The sequence below is a fragment of the Platalea leucorodia genome (genome assembly GCF_965183815.1).
Source record: "Platalea leucorodia genome assembly, chromosome: 6".
Lineage (NCBI taxonomy): Eukaryota > Metazoa > Chordata > Aves > Pelecaniformes > Threskiornithidae > Platalea > Platalea leucorodia.
The window spans coordinates 56,394,061-56,414,227 of record NC_138828.1 but is presented as its reverse complement, the minus strand read 5'-3'; the positions used below and the strand labels follow the sequence as shown (position 1 = coordinate 56,414,227).

Below are 20,167 nucleotides of genomic sequence, written 5' to 3'. Positions count from 1 at the left end.
TACCGCTTTGCAAGCCCAAATTACAACACCCGGAATGCTTCCCCGCGCCTCGCCCCAGCACCCCTCCCCACGCACACTTTCTATACATCCGCATACACAGACCGCGCGCACGCATATATATTATATATATATATATTATACACATGCACATTATAAAGAGGCCGTTAAGATTTCCACGCTAGAGTAACCAGAGAGCTGTAAAATGTTTCCCGCACAGAAAAGCAGCCGGCTGACGAGAAGCAAGGCCGTCCTCGGAGCGACGGAGAGCACAGGATTAGTTTTTGCTCGTAAGGTTCAGGTTAACCAGCATTTCATATCTGACCGTCTTAAAAAAAGTACGTGAATTACATAGACGGAAATGATTCCTTTCTGAATAAACTGTGTCTGCCTTAACTAGATGGAAAGTGTATCTTGTTCGAGAGCACTAGTGTATTTAAAACAAAAAAAAAAAAAGCACAGAAACAGCTTCAACATTACTATTCAACCATAACAGTAACACATATAATAAATCCTACTACCATTAGGGCTTGAAAAGCTTCAAGAACTCCAAATGCGGACTTAATGAAAAGCCAGTTTGAGACACTTAAGGCAGGCAATGCCTCTAAATTTGGTAACTCTAGTCGTAGTTACCTAAATTACCCAAAACCATTTTATCTTTTTTTTCCCAATTTAGACTAAAAGTATCAATTGGAAATTAGAAGAGACCATTGCATCGTAAGGCAGAAGTTCCTCGGGTTTTTCTTTCTTTTTCTTCCTCTCTCCCTACCACTCTCTGCCCCCGCCCCCCCCCCAGCATACTAGATAGATGAAAAACGGTAAGGCATAGTAGATAGGTTAACAATTATTTTATTAGTTTATGATACATACAACTTAAGAAATGCTTTAAAAAAATTTATATTGGAGTCCATTCTAATTCTGGGTCAGGTCAGGAAAAAACAATGCTGATGTATTAAATAATATTCTATAATTCAACAATAGATTAACTTCAGCAATTTAGCAGACATGGTTAAATACTCTTAAATATGCATATATACAATTGTGCAGCCTTAAAAAAAGTCCTTTTCTTCCTATCCTCTCCTCCCAAAGCCGTGCACCCTGTGAACACAGTACTGGCCTCTAAGCTTTCAGTCTCTCACCCGGACTTAAAATATTTGAAGAGGAATGTTACAATAGTGGAAATCGCAGCAACCCTGTCTTTCTAAACTCTTTATGAGAGGAGATGCCGAACAGGCAAAATTACCATCAAGTCTCTCTATAAATAGCAGCTTCCTTAATATCCAGTTCTAGGTTAAATTATTGCTTATGCATTTTCTGCCTGAAATGGATTTTTAACATAGTCCAAAATATTGGTTTTTAAGTTTGCCTTCTTGAAAGATAACATCCTTTCAGTGACTTATTTTCCATTACTGCTTTGTACATTTAACAGGTTTTTCCTAAGAAAATACAATCTGATGCAATTCTCTGCAAATTCTTTTAAAGTAACATGAATTACACAGGACTAATTCAGCACACAATGTTTAGGCACTGTTATGTAGCTCACTGTTCTCTTTAAAATTTATGTTTGGAATTAGTTTTGTATTCTGATTGCCACGCTCAGTCTTTTACGGAAACAAGAATCTGAGTTACACTTTTCAAATCAGAAACTACTCTGCATTCCTTGTTATCTCGCTGAACCAAACTGCTCACTGACAATATTAACAAGTAGGTACATGGCATATCCTAACAAGTTAGAAAGCCTGTTGCAAGCACAGAAGGATCAGAGATAAACATTTAGAGTGGATGAGTGAGATATTTATATTGGTCCAATGAAATCAGTTTAAACATAGAGCCACTAAAAATCTCAGTTATATTGCATCAGGATATCTGACTTTTTGATAAGTTTCTAAATGTGACTTAAAAAATGGATTCACAAACCTAAAGCACTGTTAACAGAAAAAATCTTCAGCTAACTACCAAGTCCAGCTTTCAACACAAGGCAAAGTAACTTTCAATGATGAAGTGATAAATGAGGGAGGAGGGGGTAAAAGCACGTTTCAATAAATATTATAAAATCTACTATCTGCCCTCCAAAAGTGAGCGTTTGTCAATGGTTCCCTTCTCCATAAAAGCTACAACTAACTTCAAAAGTCTCTCTTACTTACCTGCGCTTAAATTATCCTAACTGGATCCTACTCCTGCGCCTTAGATATACTGTCACATGACAGGAGCTGTCTGGACAAGTCAGGAATTTTCTTTGGAAACAATTAGCCATGCATTACAGGCTCCAGCTTAGGAAAAGACTGTTCTGTACTTGCTGTGCAGCTCTCATCAGCAATTCCGTTTTGGTCTGGATATTTTAAACTAAGAGACGCTGAGTTTAGAAGGAAGCTTACCTCAAAATCTGCGTAAGAGCAGAATTGTCTATCAATTATGGCATAACCAAAATAAATTAATAACACACTTGTTAAAATTAAAAAATGTAATAGAAATTAAGACAGTCTACATAATTACTGAAATGGATTGCTAGCTTTTCCTTAACTTTCATTACTCAATACCATTTCATTGAGTTCTAAACTATTTTCCATCACACTCAGAGAATTCCAAACCTAATCCCCAAATTCAATCTTTTGGGTGTTGCTTCTCCTAATTCCTATGTTTCATCTTTTGTGTCACTAAATCTTTCCTAATGGTCTGTTGTATTCTGAGGAGTCAAGCATTTATGAATCTTTTTTCAAGAAAATAAATCTTAATGAAATATTAATGAGCTAAACGACGCAGAAGAATTATTTTAAAGGACATCTTCCACGAAAACAATAAAATGTAGTTTTTAAGAGATGTATTATCCAAGCGTCATGTGGTGGAGACACACACACCAGCACAAGTGTCAACATATGAAGTTTCATGCAAGGATTTTTTTTTTTTTTTTTTTTTAATTTTCAAAAATAGTCTCTAATTCAGCCCATGAACATCAGTGTGCAAAAAGATGAAGTTCAAAAATTAATGAACTGCAAAATACTGTTACCAACAGAACAACCCAAATGGATGTCTCTAACTAATGAAGAATAAATGCATGATGTTTTCAGCAGTGAATTTTTTTTTGCTTCTAGAGTACTTCTCCCCTTGAAATTTTTCCACCTCCTTAAGAAGATTGATACTGTTTTCTCATTACACCAGTATCCCCCGATTCAGCCAGCCTACAGAGAGAACTTTACAAAGAATAAACACAGGAATTAAGAAGGTAGCACCATTAGAAATAATCACACTATCCCAATCAGCAAAAAAACTTCATTTATCCTTATCCAATACACTTTGACATTCAGCAGCCTAACAATACAGGGTAAAGGGAGCTCTCATAGCTGTATATTGATAACATTCATAATGGTCATGCATATTACAATCAGAAGTTTTCTAGGATGCCGTTTGCAAAGTAAGCCTTCATGCAGATAGGCAGTCAGCTCATTAACGCCATTTTCATATTTCCTATGAGTCCCTGAGAAGTTAATATTTCTACCTACAATATGGCTATTAAAGGCATTATAACGATCATACACTTAGCTGTTTGTGATGGAAATCCAATGTGGCTTTAGGGAGAAGCAGCACAGAAATTACAGCAAATTAGCGGTGATTAATACAGATCTTATTTCTAAAATGCTTTCTTTTCATAAGCAAGGATGATGAAGAGCAACATAAATTATTTTAGTCACGGATACAAAACTAGCCAGCACCACTTACCCTTAATAAGTTGCTACTATGAATCCAAGACATTTGGGGCTCTGAGACCTCTCAAATTGAGCATTTCCTTTACATAAAATCATCTGGATTTTGACCTAATATAGGGTCATCATGATCCTTCTTTTAATTACTCAACAGCAGTGCTGGGAGAACTTAAAAGAACCGGGGATTTTCTTTGCTTAACAAGTCTTTTGCCTCTTCAATTAAAGTGATCTCTTTAAATTGTTCGGAATTCAAATGGGGTTTTTTGGTGGACAATTTGCATTATTGCCAGCTGCTCAAAAACCATAAGCTAGGGCTCCCAAAACAAGGGGACCAATTTAAAATTAAGACTTTGGGGTGGGGGGTGGAGGGAAGGGAATAAAGACAAGTTCTTTTTCTTTGCCTTCTGGCTTCTGAGCAGTTACAGATTGCATTTTAAAGCTCTTCCCTACAATCTTCAGGGCTAAATAATGACTTGTAGGAAAAAAAAAAAAAAAGGAAAACTGACTTTTAAGTAAGCATATATCTCAGAGACAGAGTTATTACATTTAAACATCATGGTCTTGAGACTTACAAAAAAGTATCACCTAACAAATTGATTTAGAGATTATAATTTACATCTACGTACTGTGAAAAGTTTTTACAATCTACTCTACTTGGTTTTGAGTAATGTTGGAAATTTTGGATTTGCATACATAGTTTATAAAAATGACTTACTGAGTTATAAAAAAAATTTAGACTTCACGTAACTTATCTCCATAAACATTTTAATTTCTGGTGAAGTTTGCCAATCCCAGTGCAAACTTGAAATCATAGCTATTTAACAACAGATGAGCTCTACAGAATTCTTCATGTAGGGTCAGACAGAAAACCTTTCTCCCTCAGGACTTACTTCTACCTATCACTAAAAGATTAAAAGTAATTTATTTTGATTATATTACAGTAAGAAAGAAATCTTCATTGGCCAGTTAAAGGCCGCTATATCTAAAAATAATAATTAGCTTTCACAGGGAGTCATTGATGCCTTTACCATTAGTTTTTCACGCTAAAGGTGAAACAGATGTAATTAGCATCATTTGTTAAATGATGAATATCAAGTGGGCACCTAACTCTTACTATTCAAGGAAATTGGAAAGAGATAAAATTATTTGTAGGAATTTCTGAGTTGCAAGAAGCTGAGCAAGTTAGTACAATGTAATATTTATTTTAGCAAAGAGCAGGCTATGTCCTGGAAGTCCTACTATAGCTTCTGTCCTGCTCAAACTGTTACAAACCTTGTTCTTTGCCAACTGGACAAAAAAAGGTAATATATGTCTTCTCACTAGCACACAAAATAAATAGATTTAGTATTTTAGAAACAACATCAAAGGAAAATCCTGATGACTGCTGCAGGCATTAAATAGTTGATTAAAGTTCCTGCCATGTTCAATTTCCATCATTGTAATTAATGAATCGAAAGGGATTGTATGAAAATGTTTTATAATGGTCTTACTAGGTGGGTGTACTACCTCATCAGGAGAGCAACACTTTTGAGCAAAACTCATCCATATATATATATATATATATATATATATATATATATATGCAGTTTCTCAAGTTCCCTGGTTGTATTTTAAGTCAGAGACATTGTTTTAATAAAATACCAGAAATGCTTTCAGAAGCAACTAGTCTGGCCTCCTTACTAAGGAATTTAACTTTTTATTTGCTCAGAACTCTATTTTGGACCCCTATACTAGAATACTTAGAGAGAAAGTCATAGTTAAAGCACAGAAACGCCTGCTAACCAAGCAGATGACTGCAGATGCACCTAAAAGTAGACAAGATCTTAACCAGCACTACCGCTTATGTGGAAGCTTTACTAACGAGATACTCTTTGTAAACCTGTAAGCCACACTCTATTCACTGCTCTCGTTTCAGCACACATTGTGCTGAAATTAGCTTTGCTGTAAGGTAGGTTTGGGTGCTGCTGGCAAGGTAGTTGTGGTGTCACAGAACATAGTATGGAAAGTTTGGGTAGCAAGCTAAGGCGAATAGCTCACGCTGAGTGCGGTGCTGCTACGAACATATCACAAGCCATATCCAACCTATCCCTCCAAACTAATGAATTACCAGTGGAAAACTGCATCCATGACACAAACCTATCTATACAGTCAACTGAGAATTTTGATAATACCATCTAGGCCTTGTATGATTCAATACTCATTTTATTGAAAACTGACAGTTGAAGAAATCAACATATATTTCTGGTCATAAGTATTTATCACCAGTTATCATTTGTGTTCAATTCCAACCTCTCCCCTGTACCTCCAACCTCCGCAACCTCAGCTGCCATCAATGTTAGGCTTCTGGCCTCCCTCGCAGGCTGAAACTGGTCCGAGATGGTAAATAATACTTCTGCATGAGAGGAGGAGTGCTGCAGACCCAGATTTGTACTAAAGAGGAGGCTGAAATTGATTTTTAAAAAATTATAACCAGTTACTTTGGAAAGAAACCCTTGTGGGACCCAGAAGACTGAGGCAGCACAAAACTGGTATGTGTTAATTAAAAATCATATTCCATCAAGTCAAAGAAACTCACTTGTAGGCTTGTATGAAAAGCATAGCTGAGCTATTTTCAAAGTAAACAGCAGGAATCCACAGACAAAAGCTGAGCAAAGGATGAATTTTGGGAACAGATACAGAAGGCTTAGATTTAAGAAAACTTAAAACTTTCTAGACCACTCCCACTATCAACAATTTAGGAATATAATACTCACTAGAGAATATTTTACAGAGAATAAATATTTTGAAGACATAGAAAAATAGTTCACAGCATCAAGGTACCTGTAATATATTACCTTGAAATAAAACTTGTATTTAAAAGATTAAAAAGAGAAGATTATTCTTGTAGTGGTATCAACTTTTCATTCATACAAATATTAAGCAGAGTATAACTGTTTTTTCATATATTCACATTATTGCTTGCTACCACAACTGTACAAGGAACATATTCTTAACTTACATTAATGTTCATGTACAGTAATTTTAGATACCTAAAGCAAATTTTAAAATATGATTGAGTTGCAATTAAAAAAACCCTTGTGTATGATGATATGTACAACTAAAATATAAGTAGAAGAAATGAAATACAACTGGCCTGACCCAAGCATATATCATATATCCAGTTAAAAAAAGTCTTACACTTGTGCAGAAAATAAGCTTTGTAAACCAAAATGAGCAGAAGCAAGGGTGCAATAAATAATTATCTAACACATCTAAACTTACACTGTTGCCCAGTGTACCCTGCTTTGATTATTTTTAATACATGGCATCTGCATTTGCATCTGGAACTGCACTGTTCAAGATTTCTTCAATAACTTTTTCCTCCTTATGTGGCTTTAAAACAAAACAAAACAAAACCCCCTGAAAGGTCCTCTTGGACAATAAGTTTTAGTAAAACAAGTCCTTCTGCACCCCTGTGTACAGGATCTGGTAAACAGTAGGAATAAAGCTGATGCATGGCATTAGCCTGAATTAAAACAGCTACATTTATAAACTGCAATACTAATATATTTTTGTGATCTTGAGTTCTACTACCCAGATGCATGCAATTCTCTCAGCGATTCTTGTAGTCTGACTAAAATAACTCTATTTTGCTGCTTTTTTTTTTTTTTTAAAACCTTTAAATTAGAACTTTTTCAGAACCAGCTGACAGGACTTCTTCATGAAAAGCACAGGCATATCTACGAATGCAATGACATTTGGGTTCCAAAAAGCACAGTTTCAAAAAGAACTTGATCTCCTTTTGTTGGAAGAGGCTAGCCAATATCCCAAAAAGAAATAAAAGTATTTACAATTGACTAGTCACTGACAAAAGTTTAGGAAGATCTTAGAAGGTACTTCCGCATGTAAATGAATGATTAAAAGGACTTACACAATGTACAGTCAACCAGTTGTGTCATTTTGGGATAAAAAAATACCTGCTCACTTGTATACCATTTTCAGCTGTGTATTTATAGTAATATATATATGTACACACACGCGCGCACACATATAAAAGACTCTTTGAAAAATCAAGATACATTAATAAACAGAAGTAGTAAAAGTAACAATAACTTAAGTAGTAGTTAACATTTGCGTGAAATGACTGCAGAGTTTGACCAAATGCACTTAGAACATGCTCTTATTTAAAAAAAAAAAACCCGAACAAAAACAAACAAACAAAAACAAACAAAAAAGAATGAAAACACCACAAGATTCTGTAGAACCAATGCTATGTCACCACCAGGAGAGCACCAAGCAAGGCACCATTGGAAAGACAACATACTTGAATAAGTCTTTATAAATAAATCAAATGCTAATCTGGTCGAAAAATCGGTGTCTTTGGTAAAAATTCTATAAGGATGACCTGTATAAAAAGAAAAAAAATATATATTAAATAGAAGATGGCAGCAATCCTATTATCTATCACAATGATTAAGTACCTCAAGTTGTGATGACAATCAAAGATCACAGTGCTTTTCTTAGGTAGGAGACCATTAGAAAAATCATGTTTGATATAACTGTTTTGGCGTAGAAAACCAAAACTCTTAAAGAATAAAATTCAATTGGAAAAGTTTGCCTACCAATACCGAACACATCTAAACAAACTGAAATAAGCTACTGCATAGCTACTTTATTAGGAAAAAACTATGAAAGAGATAAACATATTCATTTAAAAGAAAAACCAGAAGGCACAATGTATGCAAAGTTAATTTTCAATTATATATGCAATTCACTTTACTTCAAAATTGCTTCCACTTAATATAGGATTCTAAATCATGTTTATAGTTCAAAACTTGTATAGAAAAGTGTATCAACCTTTGTAATGTTCCCATATCTAACAAATCTGCAAGTAGTTAACAAGAAACTTGAATAATGCTTTTGCATTATTATTGTTATGGTCCCAGTTTAAATTTAAGCTATGTGTTTCTGAGCTATGTAGACATGGTAGGGTACACTCCAGAATACAATCCAAGTATTTATCCTACTTTAAACAGAAAGCTTAAAGAAAATGTTTACTTGTGCATTTTCTTTCTTCAGAGAGACAGTCATAATAGAGCAGCACAATTGTCTTCATAAACAAATAAATGCATCTGGTAACATAACTAATGATTTTATTTATTTGTAAGCGGAGCTTGCCTTTCTAAGGAGTTAAAAAAGAATTTCTAAATGTTTTTGATTGTAAAGGAGAACACAACTTGGCTGCTTAAACACTTCTACCTCTGATAGCATACTGAACATCAGAGAAGTAAGTCTCTAATTTTATTTCTAAGGCAAACACTTTTGAAATAATGAATATCAAAATCAGGTGTATAAGTTTAGAGATATCCAGAAGTGACTTATTTTCAGAAGTGATGCAAACTGCTCAAAATCCCTTGATGGATTTCACTCACTGACATGAGTGAATCACTGGATGCTTCAGCGATACCACAGCTTCTGATATTCAGGCAAGGTTTCAAAAAGGGAGCAAGAAGTAAAGCTGGAACACTGTGTTTATTGCCAAAGGTGTAAGACTATCTTGTCTTTCTTTAATTTATTTAATTATTGATTTAATTTAGCATCTGCAACAGTGGATTCAGAAGCTCAAGTTGGCAAAGCACCAACTTTTGGGTACAAGAGTCTAATTTAAATCACCTGTTTTGAAAAAATTGAGGGTAAATTATTTAGAATTAAATCATGAACACAACATTAAGGGCAGTTTTTAAGAGACTAGCAAATCAGTTCACTGAAAATGAGAAAATGGTACAGAGAAATTTTGTAAAAATTTTCTCATTAAATATATCCATACATAATAAATTAGATGTTTCACAAACTGAAATAAACATCTGCAACCTTTACCCTGTAAAACTATATGCCTGTGCTTACATATTATTAATGTAAACAGGTCAAGCGATTTTAAATTGTATTTAATAGAACGAATGTTCATCTGTAAATGTTGCTGGGCCACAGTATTTACAAACTAGCATTGCATGTGTTTTTTTCAATTGAATCTGCAAAACATTGGATGTGACAATGTCTTCCTGTAGAAAAACAAAACTTTAAATGAAATAAAAAAAAAATCCTTCATTTAGGTAAAACTCAAATCTACTTTCTGAAATTTGCTTTATTCCATTTGCAGTCACATCTCGTACACCTAAACCAAAAAATTTTGTAGAATAGATGTTACAAAAAGTCTACTTATTCAGTGAACTGCATACAGCCATTCTGTAAAAAACACATTTTAAAGATCTTATGTTACAGCCTAGAAAGAAGATCTAATGTAGAAACCAGAAAAAGGAGAAGACTAAAAGAATAAGATTCTTTTAATATAATTTCCAACTATTTAATCATTTTTAAAAATTTTATCTGCATGATAGCTTTGTTGTTTCAAAGAACAGACAAAGTACCATGTAATGAAAGATCACAGGTAAGTTAGAACTAATACAGTAGATATTTCTCAAAGGCTAATCTTTATTTTTAAAAAGTTAACCCTTCCTATCGCCTGCTTCCTAGAGCATTAAAAGAAATTATGCAAATTCTAATGTTTCTTACATTTTAGCAGCTTAATTTCATCCTATTCTATGTAACCCCAAGGTATTTTGAAAATGGAAATAAAAACAGCACCAAAAAAGAGCAAGAAGGTTGCAAGCTAAACAAACTGAAATCCCACATTGGACATCATTCATTTTAAACCGCATATAACTTCTCACTGTATATTTCCAAGAAGGGCTTATGGAGTCTCAGCCGAAGACTGAAGTAAGTAAAAACTCCAGAGACTGACTTAAAAATATTTTAGTGACACCAATTGGAGATAAAGATACTTTCAAGACAGTTGAGGTAAGGGGCAGTTAAAATCTAAAAAGGCTAAAGGTTTCTTAAGCTCCAACAGCTTAGTTGAAAGGTCTTCTTCCATACTTTTAGACTTGATTAGCATTATATAAAACAGCCATATCTGACTTGCTGCGTAACCAAAGTTGTGGTTATTCTTTATACAGCATCTAAAATTTCACACTCCATCAGCACATGTTCAAGCTATTTTATCTTGGCAATTAATTTATTATTTTTCAGAACACAGTGAAGCCTTGTTTTCAAGTCATTCATAACTTTATAAATCAGTCCTGCACATGAAACCATGCATCTGTGAACCGTAGAAAATCCTTGCACTCAGGCGATTAAGCTCCTGACACCTTTACTGATTAATAATCATGAAAAGAATAAGATCAGAAGCAAAATAAATGATCATTTAATAGAGAAACTCACAAAACAGCCCTTTAACTTACATATTCCATCATGTTATTCGTTTCACATTTCCTTTTGCTTAGTCTCCAATGCAAGCACAGCTAGACAAGGAGGAAAGAAAAAGAAGAAAAATGAGCTGTATTTTATTGCAGCACACAGACTAGCCCATTTGTCCACCTTTCATATTTTTCGTTCAACAAAAGCATCTGTTTCCATACTGTGCAATTCAAACTCCAACAGTACGAAGCTGCTCCCTGCGGCACTCACCTTGTGGTATAACCTATTGTTTTCCCATTCTAATAACTTCTCAATCGATCTTCGTGTCTGGAAGACAAATGAGAAAGAATTTTACTCTTGACTGGTTTTAGAAAAACTTTTTTGCAGCTGCTTTTATGTGAAAAGGGGAGAGGTACAGGACAGTGACTGAGTACAGGGTGGTCTGTAGTACTATCAAAACTTCTCTGGTATTAAATAGTAACTAGAACAGAAACAACTTTTTATGACACCCAAATTACTATCTTCAACCATTCCAGAACAAAACCCATTCATATATATGCTTTCTGGTTCTTATAGGAGTTATAACTTTAAAACCACAGAAATTTTGAAGTGATCCAAGTATAAAAGCAGGAATACTGCTCCCCCAGTATCAGTGGTCTAAATGCACTGCTTCTAAGAAGGCTGGCATCTAAACTGAGAAACGTCGCTAACTATTTTGCAATGCTGTAGCTCAAGTACAAATATGCAACACTCTAAACAAAAGAGAAATATCTGTTACTTTTATATGCAGATTTTAGAGACTGAAAACCAAATGCAGAAAGTTACAGTAAATTGCACAAATAACTATTACTAAATCTGTAATTTGTATAAAGAGCAAACCCAATATTTAGTATTCTAAAGCAAAGTTTTTCTGCCTATGTTGTCCGCACTTGACACTTCAGATAGGGAATCCTGAAAGCTGTTCTGCGTAGCTCTTTAAGATTATGCATGCTAGTATTAAAGGACATTCTGTGCTGTAAAGTTTCACAGCATTTTGAATATAATTATTCAGTTGTATTTACATTTGAGAAATACATTCTGACATTTATGGTCATTTGACTGCCAGAATATATACTGCTTATCTCTAAATGGGATTTGCTACTGACTATGAATAAAAAGAGGATAATTCATGGTGCCAGGTGTTAAGATGAGACCAACAGAGCTGCAGGTGCAAAAGGACAGAGCAATGACAAGGATCAAATACAACTTAGTGCAGCTGCAGCTTCCTTACAAGGCAGAGAGGGGTGCGGGGAAGGGATGAGAAAGCATCTTGCTGTTATTACTACAAAATACAAGTACTGTAAACAAACCTTAACAAATCAAACTAAATGCTGTCATATGAAACAAGAATGTCTGACTAAAATAAAAATTAGACAACAAATGATTCATTTCCCACCAAATATTAACATGTTGGTTTTCAAACATCAGCTTCTCCCTAGTTTAATACCAAAGCAGTTGTGGGGAAACACATCTAAGCATGTAGTGTGGTCACATGATTAAAAATTAGATCATTGCTATCTATGAGTAATCATTACACTGAATTTTTATTATGTTTTATTTTAAAAAGCACGAGTCAAGGAACTATCAGAAAGTGGACGTGCCAGTGACTAATTTATCACATCAATTGGGAATTGAGTATTTTGGGGGTTATTGTTATTATTATGTTTTTAAAGACAGTGCCCTTTAACAATAATCAGTAGACCTCACTTGTTTCTTTGTAAAGATAGCCTTTTAGAGTCTGCTCTCCTTTTAAATGAAAATAGGGCAGCAGTTATGGTCACACTTTTGTTAATTTAGTTGCCAGTCAGCTCCAAATCAAAAGAAAATAAGGCTGCAGAGTGTAATTAACATTCAGTTCAGTCGTTTTGTCCCTTGTCTAGCCCCCAAGCTTTGTTAAAATTGCCATCTGAATGCTGAAGGCTGTAGGGAAATCGATTTGATTCTAATCGCACCATGAAAAGAACATGATCTAACTGCTTTCAGCCCTCCGTAAATCTGTACTAGGTCTTTAGCACAATGCAACTTCCAATTTAAAAAGCACTGAATGTCTCGTCAATGACTTTGTGAAGAAAAAAGAACAAGGAGCAGACATAAAAATTCCAATAGTTGTTTAAGCATTAAAGTTCATTTGCATCACAGCAAACCTGAAAAGGGCTGACCTCTCAAACCGCCTCTCAGGTCTATGAAGTTGTAGCCTTGACAAGCTCACATTGACAGAGCTCATTGACTCTGAAAGGCTACTCTATCAATGGTGAAAAATGGCAATAGGTTCTACTCTGAGCAGGCATCTGCCTGCCCACCCGCTGCTAAACCAATGGCAAAACTGATTCAAAACCTGAATCTACCTTGTAATCTTCCTTTCCAGGACCTTTTAATAATAGATTAAGATCACTATACAATTTCATTTCATTGTTTGCCCCAAAGAGTGCGGAAAACATCCAAGCTTTTCAAATTCCAATAAAATTACATATATATGACAATACATACACATAAATAAGAAATTGATAGGTAGTTATGTACTATTAATTGGTTTATTTAAATAAGAAGCCAGTTTAAAGTCATTTGACATGTATGAGATAAAAACACAGGCAGCCTTGATACCACGATTACTTATGTTCCCAGAGCCTTAAATACAATCCTTCCTGTAGTATAATTTGGGATAGTCGTAACTCCCAAATCATGCCATATTATCAATACAGAAATGTTAATGAAAATGAGACTGTAAAATATTTCTGCAAACCTCAGAGCTTGGAATAAAAAGAAATGAATTAAACAGCATCACACAATTCACTATAGTAAGTTTTCTTCCTACTTGACAGGTGAAAAAAAGCACTTGCACGTGCAGCTTAATTAATCACTGCTCTTGACATCTCAATGATTTACAGTGAGGAGCAGGTGAGGATATACAAAACCAGAAAGGAACACTTGATTTGAGTGTAGCATTTCCAGCACACTAGGATGACAAGCTTATATATTCTATCAATGGTGTACAGAAAAACCCATACAGCAAATTATTTGTTAGCCACAACAAAAGCACAAATTAAGTGGAAGAGAGACTTGCTTATTAGGAAGATTTAATACTATCCAGCTTTTAAATTTTTTTTCTTTAAAAACCCAATCCAATATTTGAGCAAAGCTAAAACTGCAATTCAAGTACACTTTTTAGCATACCAATGATAAGAAAGTATGCTTTGTAACATACTTTGTGAAAAAAGCAGATAGTCTTTAATGTTATCCACAGAATTTTGTGAAATAGACCTCTTCAATCAACTATCTAGATGCAATGTTCAATGGAACATTCCTGTAAAATAACTGATTCTTTAAAAATAGTCACGTTTGACAGTGTCTTTTGAAAAATCAGACTACCGGAAAAGCCCAACTCCATACACTTTCACCAATGCTTATTGCTCCCAATTAAGTAAAATAAAGCTTTGCCCTTAAACATGGAAGAAAAAAAACAATAGGGTGACTAAGTATGAACTTTTCATGCAGAAACAAGTCAGTATTGAATACCAATAGCGTGTTACCTGTATTACTAACTGCAAGACCTTTCTGTTATGTCTTTGCAGTGCCTAGTGAAGCTAGCTTACAATTCCAGATGCAGTTATGATCTGGACTGGGAGGCTGTGTAGCACAGGGCCCCTCTTGCAGTGCCCGACCTGGAACATGCCCACTACACTAAACCGTACTCATGAATGGGCCAAAGCCCCCTCAACTCCTGCTGTAAATCAGTGAATGACTGGTACAATATTAAACAAAAGGATCTTACATGACTCCCAAAACAGTGCTAATTTGAGTACCTCCCTTAGTCTCTATTTAAATGGGGAAACAACATGGACAGTAACAACACGATCCTCCACTATCAATTTTATTCGTAGTTGACTGAGAACAACAGAAGAATGTCCTGCTACATGCATTTGATCTTTGACTTCTCATCTGAAAACTCCAAAACATATGTAAATGTATTGCAACATCAGTCCAATAAATAGTACGTGGAGATTTTAAAATTCCTTCATATAAAACTTCAACACAATCAAGTATTAATAATTTTGAATACTGCCCTGAAAAAAAACACTTTATGCTCAGATTTCAAAATACAAAGAGACCAATTTAAGCACATTATTGTTGATTCTCATATGGCCAGAATTTGTATTATACCCCACGGAAGAAAGGTGAAGGATCCTATCAGAGGTCTGAACTATACCATCTCTGCTCACTCGAAGAGAGAAATGATGGAAGCAGGAATTTCTGTTCATTCTCCAAACAAAGATATACCTGACTACAAAATTTATACCCAAGTAATTGAGTTATCAGCACAAACAATGAAATATAAAGTTAGGAGATAACTGAGTCACACAACTGTATGATCACTTTCAACATGCCAGAACATCCCCCAAGTCAATTTTAAGGCTCATATTAGGGCCACAAAAATGCCAAAGCTGTACTCGGCACATGCGTAACTGAATTACATATATCTTTATCCATGCTGAGAAAGTCCCCACCTTGAACACTGTATCACAAATAAAACTCCTTTAGAAACCGTAAATCGGTAAGATTCCCATCTTACTGAGGAATTCTCTATTTGTGAGGGGCAAAGATGACGAAGGTGAAACCTGAGTTGATTTCAAATCCTGACATCCTGGAATACCTGCTTCAGCACATACAGTAGTTAGAAAAGGTGCCTGTTCAACCACATAGGTGTATCTTGCATCATCTTTCCTATTAGTAGCTAGGATATTTCTTACTAGAGACCATTTTAAGGGTACTCATCCCAGAAGCCACTGCAGCATCCATGCAAGAAAGTGAGTGAAACCCATACTACACAGATTGAAGAATATCTGGCAATAAATGTAGCATTCTGGTGCTTTTTGTACAATCTTGAAATAACTGCCATGTCCAACAGGATTACTATGGCTGTATCTTGTCTTACCTTACAGATGATTCTGGGCAGAAAGTGAGCCCAGACCAAAGCACAGATCAAAGTCCCTGATCAGGCAAAGAGAAATATAACCAGCAGAATTCTGGAGCAGAACCGACAACATCAAGTTGACCTCAGGAAACTTCCCATTCTAAAAGATAGCCCTGCGGATATTGTCCCATATCCTCACATGATCCATAAACTGACCTAATTTGTACAGGTCTCAACCCTGGGTTGGTACATCAGAGAGATATTAATTTAAAGCTTAATGAATCAAATCAGATCAACTACTTTCTGGAAAGGTCTCTTCCACCACATTGTCTGCTGATATAAAGAGGAGAGCAGTGTTATTTGACATTACAGCATGTAACAGTTTTTAATACCTAAGCCAAAGACAATTCCTCAGAGACTCTGGTTACCTTGATTCTCGAACTCCTAGACTGTTTAAGAAAGCACTAAAGCCATGAAATATGTGGAGAATGGAGAAGGTGTACAGAAACATATACCCCATGTACATTATCCAGGAGTACAACGGAAAACATCTTGTAGTATTATCACCAACATGTTAACTGATAGATACTGGATGAGTATTTTCCAAAATCATTTTGGTCTGCAGTAGAAACATTTGGCAGAGAGAAATTATCAAGGGAAGTTCCTAAAAGTTGATTACAAAAGTCTTATATAAATTTCCCCTCCAATATAGACAATCCAAAAGACTCCAGATGCTAACTTGATATTTTAGCCACTGGATATTTTAGCTGTTCTATAAGAGCTAAGTCACCAAATAAGTGTAGCTAGCTACTTTCTGTAATGAGGTGACAGCGACTAGAGCCAACCATTGTGGAAACTCCATACTGCGGAGAAGCCTTGTAGAAGAAATGGTCTTGACCTTGGCAAAATTAACACACTTCCCTTAAAAAGGCCTAATTGAGATGTGGAAAACCACATTTCACAGGCAGACGGATGTTGAACTGATCCATGAAGCATGAGGATTATAACTAATGTTGTTACTTGAATTTGTAAATAAAGATTTGCAACTCTTTTATTCTAAGACTAAATTCTAGCTCTGATTCTCCATCATTATAAGGAAACAAAAATCATGAAGCTCCGTTCCCTCCAAACAAATTAATCAAATCTGGCCATGACAATCTAAAGCATCCACCTCCTGCTGAAGGACATTCTCACAGAAAGGGCCCCAGAAAATGAACACATAAGATGGAATTGACCATAACAGGGATGAAAATAGGATTGAATCTCCACCAAATAACTCCTCTGGTGTCATCCACTGTGGGAAATTATCAACTGATGAAAATTCCACCTCTATCTTCTCTTTTAAGGTTACAGAGATGTTAACTTGGGTCTCCATCGTTTATTTCCAAACTATGCAGTAGTATGCTATGGAATGTCATTCAAGGCCAGTGCAGGTGGAGAAACTAAAGCATCTCAGGTTACATCTCTATTAGGAGATGAAACTGTGCCCAGAAACATTCCCATTCACTTGAAGCCAGCTGGCAGGGAACAGCTTACATCTATATCAGTAAGTTTTCATAACCTCCGAACCACTCACAGTGCCTGGAGCATTCTGATAATGCCTAGGAATTGTTACACAATACAGACCAGAGCCTGCCAGGGACCTCTCTAAGAGTACAAATTATAAAGCGCCAATTCCTAGGAACACTCCCAGGTTTCATTTATTAGTATGTAGGAAGCCTTTCACTCCTGCTGTTAGGAGTGTCTAAGGGCAGGAGCCAAGAATGGAAGAGAAGCTACATGGCCAGAAAGACTGAAAGGCAGCATAACTTAACAAAATAACTCCAGAAGGCCCTGTAAAATCCAATGCTTCACTAGTGTGCATGCTGAAGAGAATGATCCCCCTGAAAGGGGCAGCCTCTACAGTGCCTTGCCTGTCTAGGATTGAACAAGAAAATTACAGAATCCCAAGCAGATTGGTCCTGTAGCTAGTTAACCAATTTAGAAAAAATAAATCTGGCTACTTAAAGAAATATTTTCCATCACCACCATCATTATTGTTCCAAATTCAGCAATTTATTCCAAAATTCAGCAAAAATTATTTTTACGGGGAACAAAATGAAAAGTACCTAGTCACTTTCCACTTTACATGTATGTTTGGTATGGTGGAAGACTTATCCACTCCTTCAGTCTTCTCTTTTGTAAAGAACTGCCGCCCTCATCCTCCCAGCTGTTCTGTCAGCAGTCATGTTTCTTGAACTAATTTTTTTTTTTTCTCCAAAGAACAAGTTATTTTATTTATACATAGTGCTCGAGTTACTCAGAGTGCTCCACTTACGCAGAAAGTAACATTTTACCCTGGTGTGTTTAATAAAGTGAAAAAGTGAATACATCCCAGAGCAAGACTACTTTGAGAAAAAACAAGAGAAGAGGCACAGAAGTGTCACTACCACACACTTGCCAGCAGCCCATTCTAGTTTTATGTTTGTTTTACAGTAACACATCTAACAAGTTATTGTTCAGTGAAGTGCTTTCTACTTATTTTATCATATGAATTTCACATAATTTTGCATTGTAATTCTTTTCTCAGTGTTACCATATGCTCCCTATTTGGCATCATCTACAAGTCACTAAAGATAGAATCCTAAAAATGACCCTTCCTAACCTGATTTCCAAATCTGACCGTTTTTAGCATGGTCTTTCAAAATAGCTCTATGCGAATTTCAACTAACTCACATTTGTTTTTTCAGAAACATGTCAAATTGGACATGAAAGGCAATAAAAGAAAGCAATATTAAACCCAAATCACTACATGATCTATGGCTCCCTCTAGATACCTTAGCCGTCACAATGCAAAAGGCGCTATAACATGGAAGTGTTAATTCTATATGTATTTTTTTGATTAGTATTAGAATGTTCAGAGATATCATTCTAATTACAAATGCAAATAAATTTTAAATACCATTCAGAATATCAACTATAGAAACCCAAGATATATGCGGCATTTAAGATTAATATAAAACCTATTATTAAAAATAGATGAAATTACAAATTTAACTTTAGAATACATATCTTTGAAATACTAAAGGATTTGCATTTGACCTATAAGGAAACAAAATAATATTTTGTGATTTACTTATATTTGTAAGTATTCTTTATGCCCATCTTATTGCCCTGCCCACCCCAGGCAAGTTTGCAAATTAAAAGGCTCAACTCACTACTCTACCCTGTAGGAAAGCACATGAAAAACTGATAAACCTTTACAGGGTGCTCTGAAGGAAATAAAATCTGATTTCAGAGACAGAAAAAAAAATAATAATCACAGAGCTATACACATGATGATTTCACATTTATAGCGTTCTACAAGCTTTGCCACTTTAAGTTCAGTATGTGGAGGACTTAGTGACTCTTCTGACCAAAATTATAGGGAACAATTTTTAAAGAAAAATATACCAGGTCTGAATCTTCTGATTCTTTTAAAGTTTTCATTTCATAGCTAATACTAAAAAAAAGAGATGATTTCAAAGACCTCTGAATATATTTGAAGACAATGGTCAAGAATGCGTATATGATACATACAGGCTCTACTTTTTTAAAGTTTTACTAAGCTGACTAGAGCCAATACAGAGATCACATGTTTTCTGGTTAGGATAAACATAATAAATACATGACAACGTTAGATTCTTCCAAACTGAATTACAATGTAAATTGTCACAACAGAGACTTCAAAAACAAGGCACCTTCTGTCTTATGTAATTGCCTTGAGGAACTGCTTGGAAAAGCATTATGGTATTAAGAGTATCTCCAGTGCCAAGTCCCTGGCAGACAGGCAGAGGAAGAAAAAAAAAAAAAACCAAACATTTTCCTCAGTTCTGCAAATAAATGTAATGTATTCATAGCTTCAATAAACTGAGCTAGTGTATTTTAACATCAGTATCATCCACTGACAAGCAAGACTACTGTGTTTAAGAAAATTCATTCCAGCTCCTCCACCACATATTTAATTTAATCAATACTTTGGAAGTTGTAATTACCTCATGTTTAGACAGCACTCTGAAGATGTAAACTGCTACGTAAGTAACAACTAATGATGAGGCTTAAGCAGCATTCATCAGCTTTGTATGAATTCACAAACAAACAAGTAGTTCTTCAAAGTGTTAGTACAGATCGCTATTAAATATCTCATTCTGTTCATTTTAAGAGATTGCCCATGAACCTCCTGAAACGTGCAATTTACATGTACAATACCAGCTTTTAAGAAATCTAGCAGTACTGCAATTCTATCATAGCTTTCATTGTTACTGTTTCTGGT

The 20,167-nt window shown here is 35.2% G+C and overlaps 1 protein-coding gene across 1 annotated transcript in view; it reads right to left on the bottom strand.

Moving 5' to 3' along the window:
• Positions 1-905: 905 nt before the first annotated feature.
• Positions 906-20,167, bottom strand: part of CHIC2 (cysteine rich hydrophobic domain 2) — a 32,047-nt gene continuing 12,785 nt past the window's right edge. Inside the window, exons 4-6 of the mRNA XM_082315721.1 lie at positions 11,199-11,255; positions 10,973-11,032; positions 906-8,079 (exon numbers count right to left, since the gene is read on the bottom strand). Of these exons, the coding sequence (XP_082171847.1) occupies positions 8,029-8,079; positions 10,973-11,032; positions 11,199-11,255 (168 nt within the window). The 3' untranslated portion in view covers positions 906-8,028. The remainder of the gene's footprint in view (positions 8,080-10,972; positions 11,033-11,198; positions 11,256-20,167) is intronic.